General features: G+C 40.9%; 1 protein-coding gene across 2 annotated transcripts in view; it reads right to left on the bottom strand.

Annotated features, from left to right (window-relative positions):
* Positions 1 to 10,721, bottom strand: part of LOC134356643 (inter-alpha-trypsin inhibitor heavy chain H3-like) — a 133,599-nt gene extending 122,878 nt beyond the window's left edge. For both annotated transcript variants that reach the window (XM_063067616.1, XM_063067615.1), the window contains exons 1-3: positions 10,600 to 10,721; positions 6,845 to 6,871; positions 3,952 to 4,118 (exon numbers count right to left, since the gene is read on the bottom strand). In XM_063067616.1, coding sequence (XP_062923686.1) covers positions 3,952 to 4,118; positions 6,845 to 6,871; positions 10,600 to 10,689 — 284 coding nt within the window. In that variant the 5' untranslated portion in view covers positions 10,690 to 10,721. The remainder of the gene's footprint in view (positions 1 to 3,951; positions 4,119 to 6,844; positions 6,872 to 10,599) is intronic.
* Between the last annotated feature and the right edge of the window lie 3,640 nt (positions 10,722 to 14,361).

Here is a 14,361-nt window from a genome sequence, read left to right on the forward strand (position 1 = left end):
AGATAATAGTCCGCACTATTGTTTCTTTTACCAAAATGCATTATTGTACATTTCCCAACACTGTATTCCATCTGCCACTTTTTTTGCCCATTCTTCCAATTTGTCTAATCCTGCTGCAATCTCATTGCTTCCTCAGCTGAATCAGAATCAGGTTTATTATCACCGGCATGTGTCGTGAAATTTGTTAACTTAGCAGCAGCAGTTCAATGCAATACATAATCTAGCAGAGAGAGAGAACATAATAATAATAAATAAGTAAATCAATTACAGTATATGTATATTGAATAGATTTAAAATCATGCAAAAAACCCCAGAAATAATATATATTTAAAAAGTGAGGTAGTGTTCAAGGGTTCAATGTCCATTTAGGCATTGGATGGCAGAGGGGAAGAAGCTGTTCCTGAATCACTGAGTGTGTGCCTTCAGGCTTCTGTATCTCCTACCTGATGGTAACAGTGAGAAAAGGGCATGCCCTGGGTGCTGGAGGTCCTTAGTAATGGATGCTGCCTTTCTCAGACACCGCTACCTACCCCTCCACCTGTCCTTGTATCATCTGCAAACTTTGCCACAAAGCCATGAATTTCACTATCTAATTCACTGATAAACAATATGAAAAGTAGCAGTCCCAATACTGACCCCAGAGGAACACCACTAGTCACTGGCAGACAACCAGAAAACCCTTTATTCTCACTCGTTGCCTCCTGCCTGTCAGCCATTCCTCTATCCATGGCAGTATCTTTCCTGTAACACCATAGGATTTTATCTTGTTAAGCAGCCTCATGTGAGGCACCTTATCAAATGCCTTCTGAAAATCCAAGTAAATGACATCCACTACCTCTCTTTTGTTCACCCTGGTTGTTACTTCCTCGAAAAACTCTAACAGATTTGTCAGACAAGATTTCCCTTTACAGAAACCATGCTGAATTTGACATATCTTGTCATTAGTCTCCAAGTACCCCAAAATCTCATCCTTAATAATGGACTCCAATATTCTCCCAACCACTGAGGTTAGGCTAAGTGGTCTATAATTTCCTCTCTTTTGCCTTACTGCCTTCTTGAAGAGTGGAGTGACATTTGCAATTTTCCAGTCCTCTGGGACCGTGCCAGAATCAGGTGATTCTTGAAAGATCATGACCAATGCATCCATTATCTCTTCAACAACCTCCCTCAGTACTCTGGGTTATAGTGATATAATGAATGAGCCAATGTTTTCTCAAATAGCTGGAAATAGTTCCTGTACTAAACTGTTCTTTATTAGAGCTAAAAGCTAATTAGAAAATATCTGGAAATTCTGATAATTTCTTGAGGAGAAATTGAGAATATTTGACCATATACTGTAGATGCGTTCCTCTGTTGGCTCTGAACGAGCCATTTTTCTGTTCTCAACAGTCTGACTGCCACTGTGAAATATGTTTCTCTCAGCTGATGGTAACAGTCTGTTCCTCCATTCTATTTTCCATGAGCACGAAGCTCCACCCCATCTCCATCTCACTCCTTTGTTTAAGTTGACGTGCTTTAACCTTCCTCTCATCTTGACCCAGCCAAGATTCTTTTCTGTTGCAGAAAAGCTTCTCTAATTTACCCCCTCTAATTTAGATGAATACCAATAAAAAGTAAGGGTGACAAAACTGATGTTGCAAAGTAATGGTGCACCCGGCAACACATACTAAATGCCGGCGGAACTCGGCAGGTCAGGCAGCATCTATGGAAGGGAATAAACAGTCGGTGCTTCAAGCCGAAACCTTTCATCAGGACCGGAAAGCAGTGATACACCCAAAAGTTTCTGTCCATTGCAAACAGCAGATGTTTTTGGGAATGGAGCGCAAATGTTAGCAGTTAGTGGGACACTATTACAGTTGGAGTTCAGAGTTCAATTTCGGTGTCCCCTGTCAGGAGTCTGTGTAATTCCTCCTCGAGGAGTGGGTGGATCTTCCCCGGGGTGCTCTGGTTTCCTCTCCCAGATGAGTAGATGAACTGGCCATTGTAAATCATTACAGTGTGGCTTGAAGGACCACTGAATAAATAAATAAGTAACAAACATGATCTGTGAAGAATTCATGATAAGGCCATGTTTGTGATTTGGCAGAATCTCTGGTTACAACTTGCAAAACAGAGTACTGTACATAGGAAGCAAATATAAAATGATCCCAGAAGCTGTGGAAGGCTGCAGCTGCTGAAGGCCACAGGGAGAGTTACAACAAACAAATATGGACTTTTGAAACACCGAAAGTCAGAGAAAGTATATTTAGTTTGAAACTCAATATTAATTAATGGAATTTTAATGGTTTAAAGGTCAGCATCACCCCAAGATATTTAACATCTCCAATATAATCCATTATTTACTAATTAAATAAAACTAATGCAGTCATTTTTTGAGTCTGAATTGAATCTGCGGTACGATGTGTTTGACGAACAAGGGGTCTTGACTTTTCCTGGAATTGCAAAGAGAAGGATTTTGTTTGCAGAGCACATTGAGCTGTTTAACCAGGAGGTCATTTTCACTGTGGCCAGTCGATATTTGTAAAGCAACAACAATATGTAATTTGAAAACCACATTCTTGGCTTTGAACACAATATGACTCAGCATTTTTTAATGACTCTGAATGTCTAGTTGGGAGAAATCCTTCTTTCAGAAAATTAGTTAGGGGAGTGAATGCATTTTTATAGTGATTTATAGCAGGTCAAGTTCTCCCCTGTCAGATGTAGCAGCATGCTTTCAGTGATGATATCCATTAGGCCTCATTCCTATGTTTCCAGCCTTCAGTTGCAGGCAGGCAAAGAGAAAGTGGTCTATGGTCTCCAGACCCCTTCCGGCATAATGAAAGTAGGGAGTTTTGAGGGCATCTCCTGAGAGGGAGTAGATGGTCCAGGGCAAGCGTGTTCAAAGTTTTACTTGCATCAACTGCTACAGCATTCCTCTTCATCGCGAGAGCCACAAGGAAAAGTGACCGAATAAGCTTGATTGGTTCTCCTTCCTTCTCACCATCTGGACCTCTTCAGGTCTGAAAATGACTTCAAATGTCATTGAGGTCCCACTAATGTAATAGGAAACCAAACTACTTGCCCATGATACCAGTGCTTTTTGCTTCCTAGCAGAGGATTGGAATAAGGCAAGTACCAAGCAAATTACTAATGTCATGGTTTTGACTGCTCAGCTGCCTGTATTCCATGATCACAGTGATCCGTAAGACGCAATGCGTCATCTTCTTACAAATCTCTACCATTTCCAATTTTATTTGTGGCTGTTCACACACCATTTAATGTAACTGATAGTTTGTCACCAGTGCTGTTCCCTCAGTAATTCACCAGAATAAAAACACTGAGGGCAGCTTCTAAAAAAACAAACTCAATTAATTAAAAATATCATATCAGAAATATAATTGTAAGTTTCCCTGAATCCTAAACTGTTTATCAATAGATCTGGCAATTTCACAAATTTAACAGTGAATAGGCAACCAGCAACAATGGTTTTGTTACTCGTCTGTCAGAGAATGTTATGAATGGTATATTTAGTAACAATGATCACAAGCTACTATGATTTACTAAAAAAAAGCCAAACCTCTCAACTAGGCTTATAGCGGTGCCACAATCCACTCTTATAAAATAAACTCCTTAGGCAGAAAATTCCGAGTTCTTTTTGATTCTTTTTCTTCACTTTAGATATCAAACTTACATATGAAGCATTTAGACACAGCAAGTAACACTTTCTCAAAGAATATATAAATTATCCCTGCTATAAATATGTTTAATAGATTCTTCAGATTTTTATTGCTCCTTAAATTAACCTTGATCATATTTTTGGTATTGGTATTACTTTATAGTTGTCAGATGTACAAGATACAGTGAAGTATGCCTTGCATACTGGTTTTACTATGTTTAATAATATAAAATTGCTGCCGAGTACCTCTTTTAAGCTTATTAGTAAACTAAACTGAATAAGCGGATACGCACATGCTGAAGTTGGTGATAAAGGCTGTCGAGGGTAGGTCTATCTCGAAGAAGGCCTCCCTGGACGCATCAGCTCGATTTACCACCCGGCTAATTATCACATTGTGAGCAAACCGTGAGGTTACTTTGGAATCGATCTTCATGCTGTAGATTTCAAGCTCCCTCCGATGCTGAAGGAGATCAGAAGGTGGAGTGGGTGGTGGGGGTTAGGAGGGTGGGATGTGGGATGGAGAATGTTTCAATGAGAACTACTGAGAAAAAAAAACTAGAAAGATCAGAAGTAAATCATTGCATTGTTATCAATGGAAACGTTAGAAGTAAAGAGCACCAATCAAGATGAATCTAATGGATTGACAATCAATGATTATAGCAGCGGTAACATACAGAGGGGCAGATGCACTTTGCAATCAGCCCTTCAGCTTTACACTGGACATGACTGCTGCACAAATAACAAAATTATTTATTTGTCTGGGCTGGATTGTGGAAAATGTTAACAGATAGGAGAGTTACTTTACTTCATTTTGATGATTTAATAATTTGCTCATATTTTAAGGTGTTGATAATTAAACTTTGAGTGATTTCATCTATTTGAAAATTCTGCAAACATTTAAAAATGATTCCAATAATTTCAACTATGATGAGCTAGAACGTAGAATATCGAACAGGACAGCCCTTTGGCCTATGATGTTGTGCTGAACTAATTCAACCAATGTGTCCCAATTAATCAGAATCAGAATCAGAATCAGGTTTATTATCACCAGCATGACATGAAATTTGTTAACTTAGCAGCAGCAGTTCAATGCAATACATAAAGTAGAAGGGAAATAAATAAATAAATAAATAAATAAATATTGATCTATAAATCAGCAAATTTATAGATGGTATTTGAGCTATGCCTAGCCACACTGTCATGTGTATATAGAGAGTAGAGCAGTGGGCTAAGCACACACCCCTGAGGTGCACTAGTGTTGATCGTCAGCGAGGAGGAGATGTTATCACCAATCTGCACAGACTGTGGTCTTCCGGTTAGGAAATCAAGGATCCTATTGCAGAGGGAGGTACAGAGGCCCTGGTTCTGTAACTTCTCAATCAGGATTGTGGGAATGATGGCATTAAATGCTGAGCTATAGTCGATGAACAGCATCCTGACATAAGTGTTTGTGTTGTTCAGGAGGTCTAAAGCCGTGTGAAGAGCCATTGGAATTGCATCTGCCGTTGACCTATTGATCTAATCCTTCTTGCCCACACATTGGCCATATCCCTTCCTCCTCTGAATATTCATGTGCGTAAAATTCTCCTATGCTACCTGTCTGTACCACCACATTTTCCAGTGCATTCCAGGCTCCCACCACTCTATTTTTAAAAAGCTTGCTTTACAAATCACCGTTGTACCTTCTCCCTCTCACCTGAAATATTAGTAGTAGATATTTCAATCCTGTGTGAAGATATCAGTTGTCCATCTATGCCTCAGATAGTTTATAAACTTATCAAATCTCCCTTCAGATTCGAAAGAAAGCAGCCCATCTTGGCCAACCTCTCCCCAAAGCACAGATCCTCCAAACCAGACAATATCCTCAACACCATCTCCAAAGTCCCCACGTCCCTCCTATAATGAAGTGATCAGATATGAATGCAATCCTCTAAATGTAGTTGAACCAGAGTTTTATAAACCTCTAATATAACTTGTTGGTTCTTCAACTCAATGTCTCAACTAATGAAGGCAAGCATGACACACACATCGTTTATTCCCATGTGGTCTCTTTTAGGGAGCGATGTATCTGGACCCTCAGATCCCTCTGTTGCTAATGCTACCGAGCCTCCTGTCAATAATGGTGTACAGAACGGAACCGGCCCTTTGAGCCACACCACCCAGCAACCCACCGAATCAACCCGAACCTAATCACGGGACAATTTACAATGACCAATTCACCTACTAACCGGTATGTTTTGGACTGTGGGAAGAACCTGGAGGAAACCCATGTGCACATGAAAAGGATTGTCCAAACTTGCTTACTAAGGACACCTGAATTGAACTCTGAATTGCAATGTTCCGAGCTGTAATAGTGTCACACTAACAACTGCACTACGGTGGCACCCTGTACAGGACTGTGCAAAAGTCTTAGGCACCCTAGATTTTTTATGTGGTTTCAGGTTGTATGGACTCCACTAGCCCTGCTCTCAACATCATTGAGTCTGTCTGGGATTACCTGGAGAAACAGAAGCAAAGGAGACGGACAAAGTCTGCAAAAGAACTCTGGCAAGTTATCCAGGATGCTTGGAACAATTTACCAGTTGATTTTCTTATAAAACTGCACAATAGTGCACAATTGTGTGTTGGTGCGTGGCCAAGTGGTTAAGGCGTTGGTTTAGTGATCTGAAGGTTGCTAGTTCGAGCCTTGACTGAGGCAGCGTGTTGTGTCCTTGAGCAAAGCACTTAAGCACACATTGCTGTTTGACAACACCGGTGCCAAGCTGTATGGGTCCTAGTGCCCTTCCCTTGGACAACATTGGTGTCGTGGAGAGGGGAGACTTGCAGCATGGGCAACAGCCAGTCTTCCATACAACCTTGTAAAGTTGTGAGTTGCCTGTGAAACATCGCTGTGTATCAGCAGTGCCATGTTGACTTTATCTGTTTGGTTCATCCTGCCTTCTACATCAGGCACGAGCACACTGGGGCACTGTGGGTGATAGGTCCTGGTACCACTCTGGACAACCCTCCCCAACAACTTTATTATGAATGGTGACGGAGTTTGAATGGTATAAAATGATTAAAATAAATCCAATCAAATCATTATACAGAGAAAGAAGGGAACTGGAAGAAATATTATGACCCAGCATAATGAAATTGAATGGACATACTTAATGAAATAGATAATGTCAGAGAAATCAAACTTACTGTTCTGGGGTCCACTATGCTCCTCTTCTGTTCCCGGCCAAGAAAAGATTAACAAACATGTCAATATTACCATATACTTGCATTATGCACACAAGTTATACATAGAGGTAATTGGAATCAGTTACATCTCACAGAAAAGACATTTTTGTTTTTAGGAAGGTAAACAAAGCAGTGTACTGTCCTGTAAAGTTTTTGTTCCTCTGTTATAAAATAGATTGCACAGGTCTCCTCTTACTGATAGCTGGGAACTTGTGGTTGTAAAAAATACTTAGAATTATTGTTAAAACCTGCTGGTGACAGAAACTCCAGGAAAACGCAAAAAAGACTGCAGATACTGGAAATCTGGAGCAAATCACAAGGTGCTGGGGCCACATCTATGGAGGGAAATAGGCAGTTAATACTTTGGGTCGAGACCCTTCTTCAGGGCTGGAATCAAGTGGGGGGGGGGAGAGATCCAGTATAAAAAGTGGGAGGAAGGGGTGGAGTGAGAGCTGGTGGATGATGGGTAGATCCAGGTGCTGGGTGATGGGAGGGGAGCCGTGTTTGCTGTTTGTCAGGTAAGGGAGAAGGAGAATGGAAATGATGTAAGAAGCTGGGAAATGATAGGTGGAAGGGAGGAAAGGCTGAAGAAGATGGAATCTGATAGGAGAGGATAGTGGACCATGAGTAAAGAGAAGGCGGTGAGGTTGGTACTTGAAGGAGGAAATGTCTATCAACTGCACATTCTTCCGTATGGAACACATCCTCACCTCCTTCCTTTATTCCATGGCCCACTGCCCTCTCCTATCAGATTCCAGTTTCTTCAATCCTTTGTCACTTCTATCTTTCCCCTCTGCCCCAGCCTGTTACATCATTCCCACTTCCCCACCTTCAGCCTATCTTCCTCACTCACCTCAATCTAATAGGATTGCCATCATTTTTAACAAAATGAAAGAAATCAGGAAGGCTAAAGGAAGGAATGAAGTTGCTCTGGCAGATAAGGAGAGGGAGAATCCTAAGAGATTCTACAGGTATGTTAAGAACAAAAAGACAGCAAGAGATGAAGTTGGTCCTCCAGGAAACCAAAATGGTAATCCACGTCTGGAGCCAAAACACATGGGGGAGATCTTAAAAAACTACTTTGCATGTGTAATTATTTAGGAGATGGTCACAGAGTCTATAGAAGTGAGGCAAAGGGGCATCAGGGCATCAACTTCATGGACCCTGTATGGATTACAGACAAGGAGGTGTTTGCTTCCCTGAGGTAAATCAGAATGGATAGATCCCCAGGGCCTGACAAGGAGTTCCCTCTGATCCTAAGGGAGGCCAATGTAGAAGTTGTTGGGGCCCAGGTCCCTCTGAACACCAACACACTTCAAATGAAAAATATTCTGCTTTTATGTTTTGTTTCAGAGATATTTAAATAATACTCAGTGATGGGAAGGTACCAGAGGATTGGAGGAGAGCCAATGTTGTTCTGCTGTTTGAAAAAGGCTCCAAACATAAACCAGGAAATTATAGGCCAATGAGTCTAACGTCAGTTGAGGGAAAGTTGTTGAAAGGTGTTCTGAGGGACTGGATATATACTGTAAGTATTTGGACAGACATGGACTGATTAGGGATGGTTTTGTGCATGGTACACCATGCCTTACCAAACATATAGAGTTTTTTGAGGAAGTTACCAGGAAAGTAGATGAAGGTAAGGCAGTGGATGTTGACTGCATGGAATTTAGTAAGGTATTTGACAATGTCCCGCGAGGGAGCTGGTCAAGAACGTTCAGTCACCCGGCATTCAAGATAAGTTAGTAAATTGGATTAGACATTGGGAGAATGTGGGAGAAGACAGAGGATGGTAGTAGAGGGTTGCCTCTCTGACTGGAGGCCTCTGACTCCTGGTGGGCCACAGGGATCAGTGCTGGGTCCTTTGTTGTTTGTCATCTCTATAATTGATCTGGATGATAATGTGGTTAACTGGATCAGCAAATTTGCAGATGACACCAAGATTAGGGGTGTAGTGGATAGTAAGGAGGGCTATCATGGCTTGCAGGGGGATCTGCACCAGCTGGAAAAGTGGGCTGAAAAATGGCCCATGGAATTTAATACAGACAAGTACAAGGTGTTGCACTTTGGTAGGACCAACCAGGGTAGGTCTTGCCTGGTGAACGGTAGGGCACTGAGGAATGTGGTAGAACAAAGGGATCTGGGAATACAGGACCGTTATTCATTGAAAGTGGCGTCACAGGTAGATAGGGTCGTAAGAAAGCTTTTGGCACTTTGGCCTTCATAAATCAAAGTATTGAGTACAGGAGATGGGATGCTATGTTGAAGTTGTATAGACATTGTTGAGGCCTAATTTAGAGTATTGTGTGCAGCTTTGGTCACCTACCTATAGGAAAGATGTAAATAAAGTTGAAAGGGAACAGAGAAAATTTATCAGCAAGTTGCCAGGTCTGGAGGACCTGAGTTAGAAGGAAAGATTGGATAGGTTAGGACTGCACGGCTTAGAACACAGAAGATTGAGAGGAGATTTGATAGAGGTATATAAAATTATGAGGGGATAGATATGGTAAATATAAGCAGGCTTTTTCCACTGAGGTTGGGTGGGACTATAACCAGAGTTCATGGGTTAAGGGTGAAAGGTGAGAAGCTTAAAGGGAACATGAGGGGAGACTTCTTCACTCAGAAGGTTGCGAGAGTGTGGAATGAGCTGCCAGCACAAGTGGTGTTGTGAAGTTTGGATAGGTACATGGAATACAGGGGTATGGAAGGCTATGGTCCAGGTGCAGGACATGAGACGAGGCAGTTTAAATGGTTTTAGCATGGACTAGATGGGCTGAAAGGCCTGTTTCTGTACTGTACATCTCTATGAGTCAAATGAGCAGTTTTTTTAACATTCCAGATTATCAGCTGATTTTAAATTCCTCACTCCATGTTGGAATTTGAACTCTGATCCCTAGTTTGTTTGTCTAGGCCCATGATACATCAGAGTCCTTGACTTGTTGACACTTCTGCAAAAAAATCAGTCACATCTCTTCAGTAATTAAAAAGAAGAAAACTGCAGAAACGAAGAATCTGAAATAAAAGTAGATAATTCTGGAACTAATTGAATCTCTAGATTATAATTTGGGTTTCTGGTACTATCCTTTAACATGCTATCATGTATGCTCCACACCATCACCATAATTACATGTGTAGTATTGGAATTTTAATCTTTGATTTTTTACTGTAATAATCTTCCTGAACTGCTGATTGGTGCTGCCAATAGAACATAGACTCCAAAGCAAGAGATAAAACTTACATTGAATTGAAGCAGAACGTGACATTGAATCAAACAAGACATTGTACAGTGGCTATAATGTTATAAACTAAGACAAAGACTGGGAATTAGTTTACCCTTGCATGCAAATTCATTGTGAAAATATTATCTGTACTGAGGCCTTCCTTTAATACAAGGCTTAATGTTTAGAAAATAATTTCAGCTGTCATGAGCAAAAAGTACAGTATGATTGTCTTTGTAAAAAAATTCAGCGGTTTGAAATCTATGATCAAGATTTAATCCTTTTCTATTTCTCTTGAGAACACATTGCACAGTGATTAAATGAAAGAGAAATTTCACATGCACAGATTTACTGCTCTATAACTTAAGCATTCTTTGCGACAGCTTCAAAATATTTGACGAAGAATTTACATATTCAGTCTGAAAAAGAAACAGTTAAAGTAATCATTCTTTGAATTAAGAAGAATATCAAGAGGTCATGGTATAAGTTGTAGATTACCTTATGATGGTCTACTTCTCTTATGATGAAATCAGAGGATATCAATACAGGAATTGAAATTAATAAAAAATAGGACAACATGGTCTTCATTTTGAACAATGCTGTGCTGAAAAGCAAGTCATAGATTTTATTCAGCACTCTGTTAATAAATAGCAGTAGCGTTGACATTTTTCTTACCGTTGCCAGGTAGGGATGTCCTGGCAGAATATGGTAAGGTAAACAACCTGTATTTTTAAAGCAAATACAGATGTTTTAGAAAACTTTTGCAATCTAAATAGTTTAAAGTACAATCCGTATAGCAAGGCCAGTAGTGAAGCATGATGGAATTAGTTACTTGGTTAATGAGTTTATAGGTCTCTCACTTTTGCCAGTAAAGTATTTAATAATAATATATTTAGTCCATTTTCTCATTACTGGATTTCCAGAGATTAGTTAAAAGAAAACTATACAATGTGGCTGCTCAGGACTTTCCTCTACCAAGGAGTGTGCATGGCAAGATCTTCAATCCGTGCTGTTGAAGGGGAATGACAGCGGGAGAAGAGGCAGTGGACTCCATGAGCCAAGAGCTGCGGCCTCTGACCACGGCAGGTGGAAGATTGACCTGAGCTGAAACAGCTTCCAGAAGAGATGAACAGGGTGCCCATTAATATCTAAGTCACCAACAACCTGGCCGCTGATGCCCAGTTTTGGGTTACACCAGGACTACTTGGCTCCAGGCCCCTTCAATTATAGAGCAAAAAGCTGGAGTCTACAGATGAGGTGAGAGTGACTGATTCTTATAAATATCAGCAAAACAAAAGATCCGGCCATTGAGTTGAGTCAATGGGGAGCAGTAAACATGCTCCTGTTTTCATTAATGGTGTTGAGAACTTCAAGTTCCTAGGAGTGAACATCACCAATAAACTGTTCTGGCCCAACTGTATAGATGTCATGGCCAAGAAAGTTCACTGACATATCTACCTCAGGAGGCTAAAGGATTGGACTTTTCTCCATCAACCCTTGCTGATGCTTATTGATGCACTGCAGAAAGAATGCTATCCGGTTGCATCAGGGCTTTGTCCAACAACTGCTCTTCCCACGGCTACCAGAAACTGCAGTCAGTGATGGACACAGCTCAGCACATCATGGAAACGATGGTGGCACAGTGGCGTAGTGGATAGCACAACGCTTTACAGTACTGGTGACACGGGAGTTTGTACCTTCTCCCCCGGGTTTCCTCCGGGTGCTCCAGATCCTTCCACAGTCCAAAGATGTACCAATTGGTGGGTTAATTGGTCATTGTAAATTCAACTGTGATTGGGCTAGGACGAAATTGGGGGATTGCTGGGTGGCATAGCTCAGAGGGCCAGAAGGGCCTATTCTGCGCCGTATCTCAATAAATAAATAAATAAAAGAAACCAGCCTCCCCTCCATAGACTCTGTCTATGCTTTTTGCAGCCTCAGTAAACCAGTCAGCATCATCAAAAACTCCGCCCATCCTGGACATTCCTTCTTCCCCCCCCACTCCCCCCCTCCATCGGGCAGAAGATACAAAAACTTGGAAGCATGTATGAACAGGCTAAGGTCAGCCTCTACCCTACTGACATGAAACTATTGCGTAATTCCCGAGGACAATAAATTGGACTTGACCTCACAATCAATGTAAGATGCAATAGAAGAAGATGACATCACGAACAACGCGACCAAGGGTGACATCCTTTAGACGGTTCACAAAACTATTTCTTTTATGTCTTCGTTTTCTTTCCAATGTAGTTTTGCTTCTGTTGGAGCCTGTGGTCTCCATTTTGGTGGTGTGTTTTCGGGCTGATTGAGCGATCTGGCATTTTGCTGTCTCTACGAGGGTTTCAGGAATTTTATATTCCATGAACTTTATATTTTGTGGTTTTTCCCTCGGTTTTCTTTTGTTGCTGTTTGCATGATTTGTTTTTTTTTGTGCTTCTGGGTGCTGGGTGGAATTTGATGTTTTTCTTTGGTTTTCTTAGTTTTGTGGCTGTCTCTGGGGAAGACAAATCTCAAGATTGTATACTGCATACATAGTTTGATAATAAATATACTTTGATAAACTTTGGTCTATAATTCCCTAGAACACTTTGGGGTTTCCTTAATCTATCCCACCAAGGCCTTCTCATGTCCCCTTCTAGTTCTCCTAAGTCCATTCATAAGCTCCTTCCTGGATGCCTTATAATTCTCAAGATTCCTGTCTGATTCTTGCTTTTTATACCTTCATTATACTTCTTCCTCTTCTTTAGACGTTTGTTTTCACCTTTCTCTGCTCAATGGGACAAATCCATCCAGTGCAAGTGCTCTCTGAACAACCTCCATATATTTGTTTCTATAGATGTTATGTATATATTATATATTTTTTTCCAATTTATGCTCCCCAAGTTCCTGCAAAATGGTATTATACTTTCTCCTCCTCTAAATAAATACTTTCCCATACTGTCTGCTCCTATCCCTCTCCAAGTCTGTGGTAAAGGCCAAGGAGTTGTGGTCACTATTCAGAAGTGCTCTCCCCTTGAGAGATCTGACATCTGACCTGGTTTATTGCCCAGTATCAGACCCAATATGGCTTTCCTCCATTTGGCCTGTCTACATATTGTGTCAGAAATCCATTCCTGGATGCACCTAACAAATTCCGTCCCATCTACACCTTTTGCAATATTCAATATTAGGGAAGTTGAAGTCACCCATGATAGCAGCCTTGTTATTTTTGCACCTTTCCAAAATCTGCCTCCCGATCTGTTCCTTGGTGCCTCTGTTGCTATCGGGGAGGGGGGAGGGAGGATCTATAGAACTCTCCCAATAGAGTAATTACTCTCTTCCTCTTTCTTACTTCCAGCCACTCTGACTCCAGATTGTCTCCTTTTTTGCAGGCGTGATACTATCCCTGATTAGCAATACCACCTCCCTCCCTGTCCTTTCTTAACAGCTAAACCCTGGAACATCCAACAGACATCCCTGATTTTCTGATAGCCAAGTATCTGTAAAGTTCACAACATCATAGTTCCTTGTACTGACCTATGTTCTATATTCATCACCATTGTTCATGATACATTTCACATTAAAATAGACAAATTTCAACCCACTCAACTGACTGCACTTACAGAATGTCTTTTGCCCTGGCTATCCTTCCTCATACATGCTATCTGTATACCAACTGGCCCATTGTAAGACTATAAGACATACTATTCATCATGACTGATTTATTAACCCTCTCTCACCCCCATTCTTCTGCCTTCTTCCTATATCCTTTAATGTCAACAAACAAGCAGAGGCACAAAGGCCACCAGTGCTGGAAACTGGAATATTTTTGTGTTCGTGCCATTCTGGTCATTACAATTTCTGATTCAGTCATTAAATCAATTATTTCTTCATATTAAACCCATTTATTTGTATAAACAGATACTTGCTTGTGGTGAACTACTGGCCTATTTCCAACTATTTATTTTCAAAATATCATGACAAAAATTGCTCTATGTCTTCCAGCCCTGTTATTGGACCTATCACTCTGGTTCCCATCCAGAGATAATCGTGATAGTAATTATAAACATCCATTATAATCTGAACAGCAGGCAAGATGAGCTTTTCACTGCATCTTGATGATGTGACAATAATAAATCCTTTCAATTCCCATTCCCATTCCAAAATACTCCAATAGTTCATGTAAAGGAAGATGGGTGTGATTATTGAGGGTCAATCTGCCCAGCCCCAGAACGTCACTGCAGGAAGTCAATAGGTCAGAATTGGAGAATTCTGCTAATG

Source organism: Mobula hypostoma, chromosome 15 (assembly GCF_963921235.1).
Source record: "Mobula hypostoma chromosome 15, sMobHyp1.1, whole genome shotgun sequence".
In the NCBI taxonomy this organism is placed as follows: Eukaryota; Metazoa; Chordata; class Chondrichthyes; order Myliobatiformes; family Myliobatidae; genus Mobula; species Mobula hypostoma.